The 14,255-nt window shown below is 40.1% G+C and overlaps 1 protein-coding gene across 1 annotated transcript in view; it reads right to left on the minus strand.

The window, feature by feature from the left end:
- SERPINE3 (serpin family E member 3) overlaps positions 1 to 14,041 on the minus strand; it is a 28,862-nt gene extending 14,821 nt beyond the window's left edge. Inside the window, exons 1-4 of the mRNA XM_056560360.1 lie at positions 13,888 to 14,041; positions 10,725 to 11,010; positions 4,193 to 4,426; positions 2,207 to 2,404 (exon numbers count right to left, since the gene is read on the minus strand). Of these exons, the coding sequence (XP_056416335.1) occupies positions 2,207 to 2,404; positions 4,193 to 4,426; positions 10,725 to 11,010; positions 13,888 to 13,965 (796 nt within the window). The 5' untranslated portion in view covers positions 13,966 to 14,041. The remainder of the gene's footprint in view (positions 1 to 2,206; positions 2,405 to 4,192; positions 4,427 to 10,724; positions 11,011 to 13,887) is intronic.
- Positions 14,042 to 14,255: the final 214 nt, after the last annotated feature.

Genomic DNA, 14,255 nt, shown 5'->3' on the forward strand with positions numbered 1-14,255 from the left:
GGAGTTTTTCTCCCATAGAAGTCTATGGGAGTGAAAAAACACCAAGAAAGATGTGGGTTTTAACTTTGGCATTTTTGCAGGCGGTTTTTATTCTTTTTTGGACTTTAGCGATCCAAAAAAGTGATGGAGATACCTTTTTAATAAAATTTCGTAGGGTACCATAAAAAAAGACAGTAGAGAAGGAAAAAATTGTATTTAACGAAATGTATCTTTTTTTATAACAAAATTTTTATTAATTTTTAAAACAGGGATCAGTTTGTGTGCGGGCAGGGACCTAAAAATGTAGCCGACAATAATAAAAATGTAGTGTGTATGTTTTTCACTTTTTTTCTTTTTTTTTTGAAATCCATGATGGGAGTAGTAGTACCTGTACTAACTGACAGATCGCCCGCTGTGATCCTCCTGTATAATGTATAGATGCGGTCAGCCGCTCTTCTATGGTCCCCTGCACTGCCGTATATATATAACCTATTCATATTTCCCGCAGAGAGCTGTGATTGGCCAGATGGTTCCAGCCAATCACAACTCTGTGGGAATTATGAATAATAGGTGTGTATATATATACAGCAGTTCAGGGGACCATAGAAGAGTGGCCGCCTCTATACATTATACAAGAGGATCACAGCGGGTGTCAGGAGTGACATCCACTGTGATCTTTCCTTAACTGCAGGTACTACTACTCCCAACATGGAGCACACTGCTCAATGCTGGGAGCTGTAGTACCTGCATTAATAGACAGATCGCAACAGGTTTCAGAAATTACACTCGCTGCGATCTGTCTATTAATGCAAGAACTACAGCTCCCATCATGGAGTAGAGTGTACTCCATGTTGGGAGTAGTAGTACTTGCAGGTAAGAACAGATCACAGCGGTTATACTGACACCCGATGCGATCGCCCTGGCTATAGCAGAGATGTGGAGCGGCTTTCTCCTGCGCTAGCATCTCTGCTCTATACTCCGGCCGGCCACTCACTCATTCATATTTCCCTCTGAGAGCTGTGATTGGCTGCAACCATCCGGCCAATCACCACTCTGGGCGGAGAATATGAATGAGTGATGTTCTATTCACATCACTGTCCGGAGTATAGTGCAGAGATGTGAGTGCTGTATAGAGCCGCTCCGCATCTCTGCTATGTTATGGACAATCGCATCGGGTGTCACGTCTGACACCCGGGGCAATATGTCTATTAGTACAGGTACTACGACTCCCATCATAGAACAGTCTGTTCCATGCTGGGAGTAGTAGTACTACCTAAAAAATAGAGGAAAAAAAAGTGAAACACACACACTTTATTAAAAATAAAAAAAATTCCATCACTATTGCATCCTTTCTTTTTTTTTTTTTTTGTTACCCAACAAATTTTGGGTACCAAAAAAACTGCCAAGGTGCAATTTCCACACAAATGAAAAACCACCAGAAAAATTGCACTGGCGCAGGAAATTGCACTGGCGTTTTTTCTTGTTTTTTTGTCCTGCGTTTTTTGGTTTGAAAAAAACACAAGTAGAAACCAAGTAGAAATGGGAAGCTGAGAACCTGTTCACCAATACACTGGGTTATATTGCAAGTGAACAGCAATAAACAAGGGGTCACATACATTAATTGATGCAGTGAATCTGCTTTGCTACAGTGCTGCTCTGCACAATGATGGCGGGGAGTAGGCTTGCCAAACTCCTCTATACGCAGCGCTGCCCATGTGGATATTCTAATATATTCACTCCCGTGTCCTAGTGACTTGAGAGCCTGTGGGCATGTGGCCGCTCTGCTCTTGTGTAGGGGTGGAGAAATCCTAGAAAGACAGCTCACCACAGGCTGGAGAAAGATGAGAACAGAAACAAGGCATTGTACAACTGTAAAGAGAAAACAGAGCTCATACAGACACTATAAGAGCTGTAGAAACAAACGTTAGCAACATTTTAATAAAGACATGCAGAAAATAGAATTGCACCATAATAGTGTCCCTAGCCGTTGAAAGGGAACAATGTTTTTGTATATGGATCTGTTAGCGATTTTTTTTTTTCGTTGTTTTTTTTTTTTTTATTCAAATATCAAGCCATGAAGGAACAGAGATATATATTTAGTATTTTATAGTTTGAATTCTAGGAAAGCCTGTATTAATAAACAGCATTTCAGTTGATTACATAATGTTGTATATGGATTTTACTCAGTTTTATTACTGTAACTGGATCGACATCTCGTGCTACTTACCATAGGCTACATCTGCAGTTTGATGCATCATGGGAACTTTAACTACAGATCCATCTGTGCTAATAAAAGGCAATGTCTGTGTATCTGTGAAGGAGAATTTTGTTTTCCACTTGCTTTTGAAATACATTGTGCTCACAAGTGCAATCTGCATAAAACCGGATCCAAACTGTCCGCCAGCCACCATAGTCTCTGTTCCACCTGTAAGAATACAGAAGACTTGCCGTAAAGGGATCCTGTCACTATGAGAATGCTACCAAATGAACCAACATCATTTTATAGAACAGGAGCAGATTGATATATAGTTTTGTTGAAAAAAAAATATATATAACTTTCTGACTTGTAACGCAGTAATTGAAATCACCATTCTTTCTATGTATAGGAGTCCAGTGGGTGGTGTCCTCCAATGGTGTCAATTTATTGACAATCATTTCTGTATGCATGTACATACAGGAAGACTGTCAATCATAGATGAGGTCTGCCTACAGGACTCCTAAGCATAGGACAAGCAAGAGATTCAATAAATGTTTCCGTAAATTATCCTGAATCTTTTCCCACAAAACTATATATCAATCTGCTCAGCTTCCTCTGCTCTATGAATATATTCTAAAACAGAAAGAGGCAGAGCTTCCCTTTGGATGGTATTTCTGGATTCTAGGTGTGTTTGTGTAGGAACAAAAATAGCAAAAACTGGTCACTTTTGGTAGTTGTGTATGAGCCACAACTACTGTGTCCGTAGGTATCCAAGGGAGTGGTGCCGCTTTCCAGGGGTTGTTGTGGGGAGATTCCAAACCGATGGTTATAATGGAAGAGATACAGGGGGAAAAAATGGAATGATAGCGCGATCCACTCGGAAGTCAGTTTCAAATAATGTTCTTCTTTATTAAAGCCAAATCACAACATGTTTTGAGGCTTGTACATGCCTCTTCCTCAGGTAAGCCTTTTTTACCTGAGGAAGAGGCATGTACAAGCCTCAAAATGCATTGTGATTTGGCTTTAATAAAGAAGAACATTATTTGAAACTGACTTCCGAGTGGATCGCGCTATCATTCCATTTTTTTCCCCCTGTATCTCTTCCTCTGCTCTATGGCATGCTACTGACAAATCAGACTAAATATTCAATATGACAGTAATATTAAAGGTGATTGAAAGAGTCATTTTTTTTTATACAATAAGTCTGACTCCACCTTTGAGTTGCAGGGAGAAAAAATTGTTAAAAAATTATAGTTCTTTCCAAATATATTATCCTATTGATATCTTATAAGAAGCAGACTAAGACTATATATTGTGCTGTTCACATACCAAATATAAATTTCTGTCCTAAAGCCGACTTGGCTGAAGTGGCACTCCCTGATCCCCTCTTATTATACATGGTGATTCAAAAGGTATGGTGCAAAAGTAAAGGCCTCTAGTTAAAATACACGGACATCAGTAGTAAATAGTCAATGACTGAAAACCAGAGCAAAACTGGCATAGTTTCCCATAGCAACTAGACCCAGCGCAAATGTCTTACATAGTGTGACATAAGATGGCGATATTGGAAAATATACTTTTTGCATGTTGGGGCTTGCAAAAACAGGGTCCGTTGTGATAGTATAGTGAAACTTACAGAATTAGTTTGGTAAAACATGCCCTGCAGAGAAACCACTGGATGTTCATGTCATGGGGAAAGTCTGGGCCACCTAAAGGCTTCAGAAGAGACCGTGAACAGAATTTGGGTTGTGTACAAGAGTAGTACTAGAAAGTCTACCCAGGCTCTCTAGTATGGAACTACAGGGGCCACAAACCACGGCATGTGCCACGGAAAGAGGCCAATGGTAAATTCCATTGCTTCTAGGGGGTCTTATACTCAGTAGGTCTCCTAGCAGATGAGAGACCTGGGTGTGCCCTGGTTGCCTAAAAATGTACCTTTTTTTCTGCCATCTAGCCCAAGTCTAAAGGAGCTAGGGAATATTGTTAGTGCATATGGCCGACACCGTCATTACTCACCTCCTGTATTTCTGTTCACCCACTGGTTTATCTGGATAGCGGTCCTGTTGTGCTCAGTGAAGTTGGTCAGCTGAAGACTACTGTTTGCCCATTGTACAGTATATTCTGTAAACTGAGTGGAAATAGGTGTCCCTGCTTGCACAAACAAGGCACAAGCCAAACAGATGGAAGTATCCTGGCTGGAGTTGGTAAGTTCCCTGTGCATGCTTTTCATAAAGATCTTCACTGATTTATCTGTTAATCAATACAAAGTAGATAAATGTAAATAATTACATAAATAGTAACAGGTACGGTACGTATACAAGCAATGTTAAAGGGAACTTGTCATTACTTTCATGCTGCCTGAATCAGAAGTAATCGGGGTGGTCCTTGGTGGCTTTCACCTGCTTCGCCAGCCTTGATTATAGATCTTTCCCTAAACAGGCTAGTGGGGGCAGGGAAAAGCCACAAGGGACCACCCCGATGACTTGGTTTGGGCAGCTTGAATGTTATGGCAGCTCCCTCTGAGAACAGGTATCAGAAAAAAGAGCAATGGGGGAGATTCATCAAGACTTGTGCTGAGGAAAAGTTGACCAATTGCCCATAGAAACCAATCAGATGACTTTTTTTTTTCATTTTTGAAGAGGCCTCTGACAATGAAAGAAACACTCTGGTTGCTATGGGCAACGGGTCAACTTTTCCTCAGCACAGTTCTTGATGAATCTCCCCAATGTTCCTACTAGCTGTGAGTCTAGGCCAATTCTCCATGCAGTAGAAGATATAGGGGGAGATTTATCAAAACCTGTGCAAAGAAAAAGTTGCCCATAGCAACCAATCAGATCGCTTCTTTCATTTTGCAGATCAGATGCCTTGTTAAAAATGAAAGAAGCGAGCTGATTGGTTGCTATGGGCAACTGGTCAACTTTTCCTCTGCACAGGTTTTGATAAATCTCCCTCATAGAGATTATATTTACTTTACATATGCATTCATCATCTATGGATTCTATATGTAAACAAACACTTTAGACCCTACAACCTTAAGACTTCATTTTGTGAACCAAATTCAAACAATAGCATAGTGGGATTTATACCGAGAAGCCATATAACAGCTGTTAAGGCCCTTGTGAGTGTAGTGGATAAACCAACCACAGTAAGTATGATGTTCCAAGCTCTAGATATTAAAAGGGTTATTCCAGGATTTTTTTTATTTGACTATGCTACAGGGGCTGTAAAATTAGTGTAGTTCATAATATAGTGTCTGTACCTGTGTGTGATGGTTTTCTCACAATTCTTATGTGATTTTCACCCCAATATTTATTTTTAACAGCATACAAAATGACTGTTGTCTCGGATTTTTCCCAGCTTCCAATGCGGCCAAGACCTGACCTCACTAGTCAGCTGATGACAGGGAGCCTGTCTGCTTCAGTGGGTGGAGGGATCAAACTGCAACTAATGCAACAGCTGTAGGCACCCTGATTGAAAAACACAGGTCTTTTGTTTTAATGGGTGGGGTGGCTGATGTGTGAGAGGGAGGAAAATGGAATTGGGGGATTTGTAGTGAAAAAAAAAAAAGAGTCAAACAGGAAATACAAGTTCACAAAAAGCTAGCCACAGTGTTATGGTAATCTCACAACATAGCCATTTAGTCCCAAGACAAGCGCAGATCCTTCCTAAGCATGTCCATTACTGTCTGCCAGGTACGTACTAAAATCACCTTATGGTGGATAACCCCTTTAAGTTGGCCAAACCCCAAAGCCAGGTGTACATATGCTTTAAGTGGGGTGGGATAAACTTCTTCCAGACTCCTCTAATGGCGGCATATCAGCCCAAGAACAAAAGGATAAGGCAGTTAAAGTACCATATATCTGAACCTTCTTTCCCATATTTGCTGTCGAGAGAATCTGGAAGCTACTATACTTATTCATGTACTTATTAGACTATAGTCTTGTCCCGCCAAAATTTGTGGGTTTAGCCAAAATATATCTGTCTTTGAACAATTGTAGTGGTTATAGCCCAGGGTAATTGTGGATAAGGAGGGCTAACAAATAGCCCATAGAGAGAGTGGCCTCTGTGGCCGCAATGATCAATGTTCATCTTTTATTGGCTGATATCATTAACTTTTAAACTTAAAGAGGACCTGTCAGACGGAAAACAGGTGTAAGTGAGTGTATGGCTATATACAGCATACCCTTTTGTTTTTTCTCCACAATCCTTACCAGCGCCGAGCCTTTTTGTTACTATATAAATGAGGCTAAAAAGCCTAGGAGCCTTTTCCAGCATGGTAATAGCCCAGGTAAGTCCATCCCATGTCCTCTTTACCTAGTGCCTGTCAGTCAAATGGGGTAGGCGGGTGAAGAGGTCATGAACAACTCGACCTGGGCTTGTAACATGCTAGGAAACGCCCCCTGAGATTTTAGTCTCATTTACATATTAGCAAAATGGCTAACATCTTGCCACTATTTGCCTCCATGTGAAGAGGAATATAGACTTACACATTAGACTTTATTGGGGCCCTACTGTAAGTGCCATAAAATTGCCATTTTATGAAGCCGTAATGCTGTTCAGTTTTATACATTTTATAGCAGTTTACATTGCTGCAAATCAAAAATAACTTGGGCCACATGCACACTTATGTGTTCTCCGTCATTATTCTTGTGATCTGATGTCACTGTAGCTCTAGGATTGTTTCTTCTCTAGTAAAGTCTTTTAGATATGTACTATGCATTGGGTAAGATCCGCTCTCCATGCAGCATAGGGTTTGCACCTAATCCTGAAATCTTGATTCATTTAAATGAAAATCCTTTAAGTATTTAATTAAAATCAAATACAAACATTTGAAACTAATTTCCTTTCCTCACGCTGAATGACCCTTTGGAAGTGAAGTTGTTATTGTAAATTATTAAAGGATTAAGAAGGAAAGAAAGCTGATATACTGCTTGGCCAGTAAGTAACACTGCTGGGGCTGCTCAAAAGCTCACCCTCCCTATGGCGGCACTGTATACATTCCTATACATCTCATTTTATTTATTTATAGAAAGGTCCATACTGTAGCTATATATAGGTGTTTTGTGTCCCTCTGTGTGCAGTGTATAATATATGAAACTTCTATAACATAGTTTGCATGTAAAAATGTTTGAAATACCCATTTTGATAGCGCTAACATAATCATCAGTGTTGTACGGAGATTGCCTTCCTCAGTTACATCGTTAATACGGTTGAAAAAAAGACATGTCCATCAAGTTCAACCATGGAGGGGAGGGGAAGGGCTATGGGTGAATGAAGCCTACAACTGTTCCTACTGTGACCAGTTCCTGAGGTAGACTGTTCTATAAATTCACAGGGGAAGAATTATCAAAATCTGTCCAGAGGAAAAGCTGCTGAGTTGCGATCTGATTGGTTGCTATGGGTAACTCAGCAACGTTGCCTCTGGACAGGTTTTGATAAATCTCCCCCCACAGTTCTTTTGGTAAAGAAGGCTTGTCGCCCCTGGAGTCTAAACGTTTTTTTTTTTCTTTTGAGGAGGGTTTACATGGAAAAGTAATTAACCATGTTTTTTGTGGGGGCCATTTAAATACTTCAAGAGATTTTTTCCTCAACAGGTGATTCTCCGCTGTATTTTTGGTGACCATGCCCCTTTTCCCCAGAGGCCACACACCTTTTTCGGGTTTTACCAGTAAAATGGAGAGTTGGTCTGTTTTTATTCAATTCTGGCGCAGACAGAATTTTTGGTGCATATCCTGACAAAATATGTCGGGTTTACAATAGTAAATCAGGGCCATTGTGACAGGCTGTCCACCTGCTCTAAACCCAATATACTGGGTTTTAGTGCGAATAAACAGCTTTAAAAAAAAGTCCTCACTTGCTTTAATCCTTCCAGTATTTGCAGTGTTCCAGCAATGGGGCAATGGAGGCAGGGAGGCGGCTGGCCGAGCTGCCCTGCCTATTCCATATTTCCCCTTTCGGCCTGACCTTGTAAGGAATATGCTAAAGGACTGGGTGTAGTGAGGCAACGGCGCTCACCCCAGTATACCCCAATACCCCAGTATTGTCAATTATTTTCGGTACTTTTTCTTTTCCATTCTTGGGTTCACTATTACATTTTTTATTTTATTTCGAATACATACAGTAACCAATTTACCAATTTGCATGTTTTTGGAATGTAGGAGGAAACATAGAATCTATACAGATGTTGTGTGTGGTCAGATTTAAACCCAGTAACGTTTAGGCAACAATGTAAACCACCGAGCCTTTGTTCTTCCAGTACAATCATTACATCTACATTTTTATCTATTGTACCAAGAATAGACAAGATATTTTCCTTTAGGAATGTTTTCATTATTCCTTCAATGATAACTAATGAAATCATATATAACTTGGTATGTAAAACGAATTTACACGGGGGCACCTCAATGATATCTTATAGTAAGATGCTTCTAACCAGGCTTTTTTTCTGTGCCCTTCCCTGTCCCAGCTTAACAACTACTAAACACAGCTCATATTCTTCCTTGAGAGGCAAGACAAATGATCAGCTGAGTGATCAGATAGCATGCTACCCATGCAAGTCTATAGAGAGAAAAGGAAGGTGAATGAGCTGCTGGTAAAAGGCAGAAGCCAACAGAGAGACTGCAGAGGGAGAACAAGAGTTTAATGTATTAGATCTCACAGCTTACACTGCTCAGTACTGCATTATAATGCCCTCCATGCTGCTACTGCCTTTTAGGGTGTGCATAGAGACATACAAGAGCAGAATCTCTACTTTTCTGTGTGCAGTGTATGGAAGACATTAAAACAGCTAGTTTCTCACTATAGCAAATAGTTGGAAGTCGCCTTCTGCCCCTTTCCTGCCCCTTTTCATGGCTAATGACAAATTGACCAGCATTTTTCTGGACTCCCAAAAGCATTTGTTGCTACCTGGCAGCCTTGAACGGAGTACTTAAGTAATTCCCCTTGATTTTACTTTTTTAAGATGGATGACTCCCTCCCCCCCCCCTTCCCTTTTCTTTCCCTCCTCTATGCCCCCCCCCCCCACCCCTGCCTCTCTCCCCGCTCCCCTGCCTCTCTCCCCACTCCCCTGTATGTTTTGTTTCTTCTCCCATCTGTTTCTGTCTTCGTTTTGGTCACCCTGGGAACCTGTTTGTATTTAATTATTGCAATCATAAACCAGAACATGTGAACAAACCCTAAATGCTAGTCATATCACTACTTGCGTGATGCGACTAGCAGTAAGGGTTTGTTCATACGTCTGCACAAAAAACAAGAAAATTAATTGGGGGGAATTTATCATTGTCTTTATAAGTTCTGCCCCCCCCCCCCCCATATATATATGAAAGAGGTGCATGCTCTTTATGAACAGCAAAGTAGCTTAAAGGGGGATTCCAGGAAAAAAACTATTTTTTATATATATCAACTGGCTCCAGAAAGTTAAACAGATTTGTAAATTACTTCTATTAAAAAACCTTAATCCTTTCAGTACTTATGAGCTTCTGAAGTTAAGGTTGTTCTTTTCTGTCTAAGTGCTCTCTGATGACACGTGTCTCGGGAAATGCGCAGTTTAGAAGAGGTTTGCTATGGGAGATTTGCTTCTAAACTGGGCAGTTCCCGAGACACGTCATCAGAGAGCACTTAAACAGATTTGTAAATTACTTCTATTAAAAAATCTTAATCCTTTCAGTACTTATGAGCTTCTGAAGTTAAAGTTGTTCTTTTCTGTCTAACTTTTTGGAGCCAGTTGATATATAAAAATTTTTTTTTCCTGGATAACCCCTTTAAGTTTTCTGTGGTCCAGGCTGGTGTGAGAGAGCGCAACAATTCAGCAAAAACCACTGCAAAATCCTAACCACGGTGCTCTACATTAAAGTTGTCTTCTTGAATAAGTCTTATTGGTTTGCAGCTAAATCTAGCGACTTTTCACCTATTTCACTAACATGTGCAACTTTTTTTTTTTTTATACCTAAAAACAGGGTACACACTCCACTAATGTCTAGCTCACCGCTCCTGGTTCCAGTGCACGGAAAGGTGTGGACTACACGTGTAGAGGCAGGCTTAAATAAGAAGAAGAATCCAGCACTGCAGGTCCAATGCAAGGAAGCTGTTGATTGCATATAAACACACGGACACATAACGTGGATCACAGGTGACGCGTTTCGGCGAACTCTCTCGCCTTAGGTACGACTAAGGCGAGCGAGTTCGCCGAAACGTGTCACCTGTGATCCACGTTATGTGTCCGTGTGTTTATATGCAATAAGCAGCTTCCTTGCATTGGACCTGCAGTGCTGGATTCTTCTTCTTAAAAACAGGGTAAAACCAATGATAAATTCCCCCATTCTGTGACTTGCATTAGTAAGGGTGAATACATACAAGAAGTGTAGGGCTGTGTTCACACATTGCAGTTTCATTGCAGTTCTGTGATTAGGCAGTAAGCCTTGCAATGTGTGAGTGAACATAGCCTAAATAAGCCAAGAATGAAAATGGCACAAGGAAATTCAGCACATGATACCCTGATGTGCAATGATTTTGTAAAGATGAACAAAAATAAAAATAATATAATAATTACCAAAAACATTGTACCCCAAAGTCTTCTCTATCTGAGTGAAGGTGCTGCCTTGAGCGCCAAACTGCAGTAACCCCAGAGATCTGGCCACACTGCTTGGAGAGATGACCACGTCTGTCCTGTTCTCTGTGGTCACAATTTTCTGGTACAACTTCACTGCAAACTCTGTGTTCTGCTCCCTCAGTCTGTCATACGGATGGCAGTGCCCCTGGCAGAGGCAACATGAATACAGGAGGAGCCAGAACAAAACTGGAGGCATGGGGTATGTATGTACAACTGGAAACCGGTCCTGGATGGGAAACACAAATAGAAGGTGGTTTACAGCATGTCCGTACAGTATAATGAAACGCATACAGTGGTCCCTCAAGTTACAATATTAATTGGTTCTGGGAGGACCATTGTATGTTGAAACCATTGTATGTTGAGACCAGAACTCTATGGTAACCTGGTAATTGGTTCTAAAGCCCCCAAAATGTCATCCAAAAATAGGAAAAAGTGAGAATTAAAGAAAAATAAGTAGATAACTAATATAGATAAAGCAAATCCTTACATAGAAAAGTAAGAAAGATCTGCTGGGAGCTGTAAATCACTGTCTATGTCAGTGTTTTCCAAGCAGGGAGCCTCCAGCTGTTGCAAAACTACAACTCCCAGCATGCCCAGACAGCCAGAGGCTGTCCGGGCATGCTGGGAGTTTAGTTTTGCAACAGCTGGGGGCACCCTGCTTGGGAAACACTGGTCTATGTAGAGGACAGGAGCTTCTTCAGGGTCCTGTACAGTACACACAGTGTCCTAAAAAAGTAACATGGAGTCTCCCTCACCTGGTGTCCAAAGGAGCAGCTAATCCTGGTACAGGTAAAGTGTACAGAACATGTAATACCTCCCTGTACTGTAGGGGGCGCTACCAGACACCAGTCAGTGCATACACTTCAGTAATACAGGTGTTTTACCAGTGAATGCCCATCCTGATTGGTCACATCTTCAGGCCATTGACAAGTTTCACAGATCTGGACTGTCTTTGTCCAGATTGTCATTGTATGTTGAGTCTGGTTTCAATTTACAATGGTCCAGAAAAGACCATTGTATGTTGAAACTATTGTATGTTGACTCCATTGTAAGTTGAGGGATCACTGTACAGTATTTAAGCCATAAAAAAAAGTGTAAATGAAGCAAAAACTGAAAATTCCAATTTCAACCACTTTGCATGTTTCCCTTACTTTTATGCATTGCAGGGATATCAGGGGGTACTCTTAACCTGTGTCCTCTGCTCCGCCACCCTCTTTATCTTCACATTGAAGACGTGTATGGCCCTGTATGCAGTTGGGTAGTTTGCACTTTTTTTTTTTTTTACGCTGCAAAAATATAGTAACCCTCCTATATTGGCTGAATGGAGGCCAATAGGACACTTGTTTGGCCTTTCTTTGATTAATAGGCACCAATGGCTCCCGTTGACATATGCTGTGGAAGCTTTCCCAATGCATACTGCAAACGGATCACATAAATGTAGTGTGAAAGAAGCCTAAAGCAACACTCTATCTTCTAGATCTGTGATCCCCAACCTGTGGTTCTCCAACTCCCAGCAGGCCCTGTCAAGGCTCTCAGGGCATGCTGGGTGTTGTAGTTTTCCAACAGCTGGAGGCACACTGGTCGGGAAACACTGTATTAGATCCAGCAGATAAAGTCGATAGGATAATCCATGAGATCTTCAAAGTGTTCATGATATTGCTCCATGCAGGTGCCTTCAACCAAGAAAGCAAACCAAGAAAACCATCAAAATCTCTTCATCACAGGATCTCAAGTAATTGGGTTTATAAATGAGAAAGCCTCCCTTTAGGGCCAGGGCCAAGTCAATAAAAAGATTAAATCTGTACAGCATTATATTTGAGTATGTATGTCAGAATGATGTGGCTCATGATAGCATAGATTGTATAGAGTTTTAATAATAATAATGATGGTATATGAATTTCAGTGTTATATACTGTAGTCTCTACGATGTTTATGTTTTAGCTGAATATCTTCCTGACTTATTTTCTAGAAATCAAGCTTTGTATGGAATCTGGTCATTTACTGTACATAAATGCAGTTTATATTATGCAAGCTAAATGTAAATAATATACTTACTTATTATAAAAGATATATTATAAAAAGTATAAAAAACGGAAAAGTATTCAAATAAATGTTTGCCACCAATTGCAATATATATATATATATATATATATATATATATATATATATATGTTAATTACAAGAATATAACAAGTCACCAGATGGCACCATAACTATATAACAGGTCATTCTTAAATTGTAGTAGTGGTACATTATTGCATACAACCTCAGCTGCTCTAGCACCACTTTATGAAAAGGAAAATTGACTAGTTATTTCTAGATTTTAAAGGGGTTATCCATGAAAAAACTTTTTTTTTATATATATATATGAACTGGCTCCAGAAAGTTAAACAGATTTGTAAATTACTTCTATTAAAAAATCTTAATCCTTTTAGTACTTATGAGCTTCTGAAGTTAAGGTTGTTCTTTTCTGTCTAAGTGCTCTCTGATACACGTGTCTCGGGAAACGCCCAGTTTAGAAGCAAATCCCCATAGCAAACCTCTTCTAAACTGGGCGGTTCCCGAGACAGGTGTTATCAGAGAGGATTTAGACAGAAAAGAACAACCTTAACTTCAGAAGCTCATAAGTACTGAAAGGATTAAGATTTTTTAATAGAAGTAATTTACAAATCTGTTTAACTTTCTGGAGCCAGTTGATATATATATATATATATATATATATATATATATATATATATATATATATATATATATATATAAAGTTTTTTTCCTGGATAACCCCTTTAATAACAACATGAAATACCTAGTCTCACTGTAAAGAATGTCTGCAGCAGCTGGGGCACAGTACTGTATAAAACACTGCAGCTGCTGAAGAACATCTTAAAGAACGACAAAGCACCACATGTCAGTCAACTTCCCACAAAAGTGATCTGCAGGAAGAGATGAGCAGTGCCTATATAGCAGTACTTATCTCAGTATAATAATCAGGTTCAGACATTATATGTAATGTTGATGAAATGTTTCCATATAAAAATATTTGTATAAAGATGTTTTATAATATTAATAATTTAAGGCATTGATAACCCAAGTCCCATGTACTCACAGTATGCGCTGTCCTGTGCTGTCCTCTGGAGGTTACTCCCTGTGGATCTCCTTCTGCCAGGCACTTTGATACATCCATGAATAATTCTAAGTCATGAGCCGGCACAGAGAGGCATATCCAGTGCCTGCAGCCTCTGCTGGCGATGTCTGTACCACTCTAGTGAAATTCCTGTGCACTTGTGGCTTTAAATAGTGACAGGCGGAGAGGCAGATCTCCAGCCAGCAAATCCAGTGTTGGTGTAATGAGGAGGAAAACTAGTGGATGCAAGTGAGAATGTGAAATCTGGTTACATTTCAGCTAATATGACTTTAAGATATATTCAGAGTTTTTTTTTTAGACATTTCACCCAGGAAATTTGATTATTGTGT

Source organism: Hyla sarda, chromosome 2 (genome assembly GCF_029499605.1).
Source record: "Hyla sarda isolate aHylSar1 chromosome 2, aHylSar1.hap1, whole genome shotgun sequence".
Lineage (NCBI taxonomy): Eukaryota > Metazoa > Chordata > Amphibia > Anura > Hylidae > Hyla > Hyla sarda.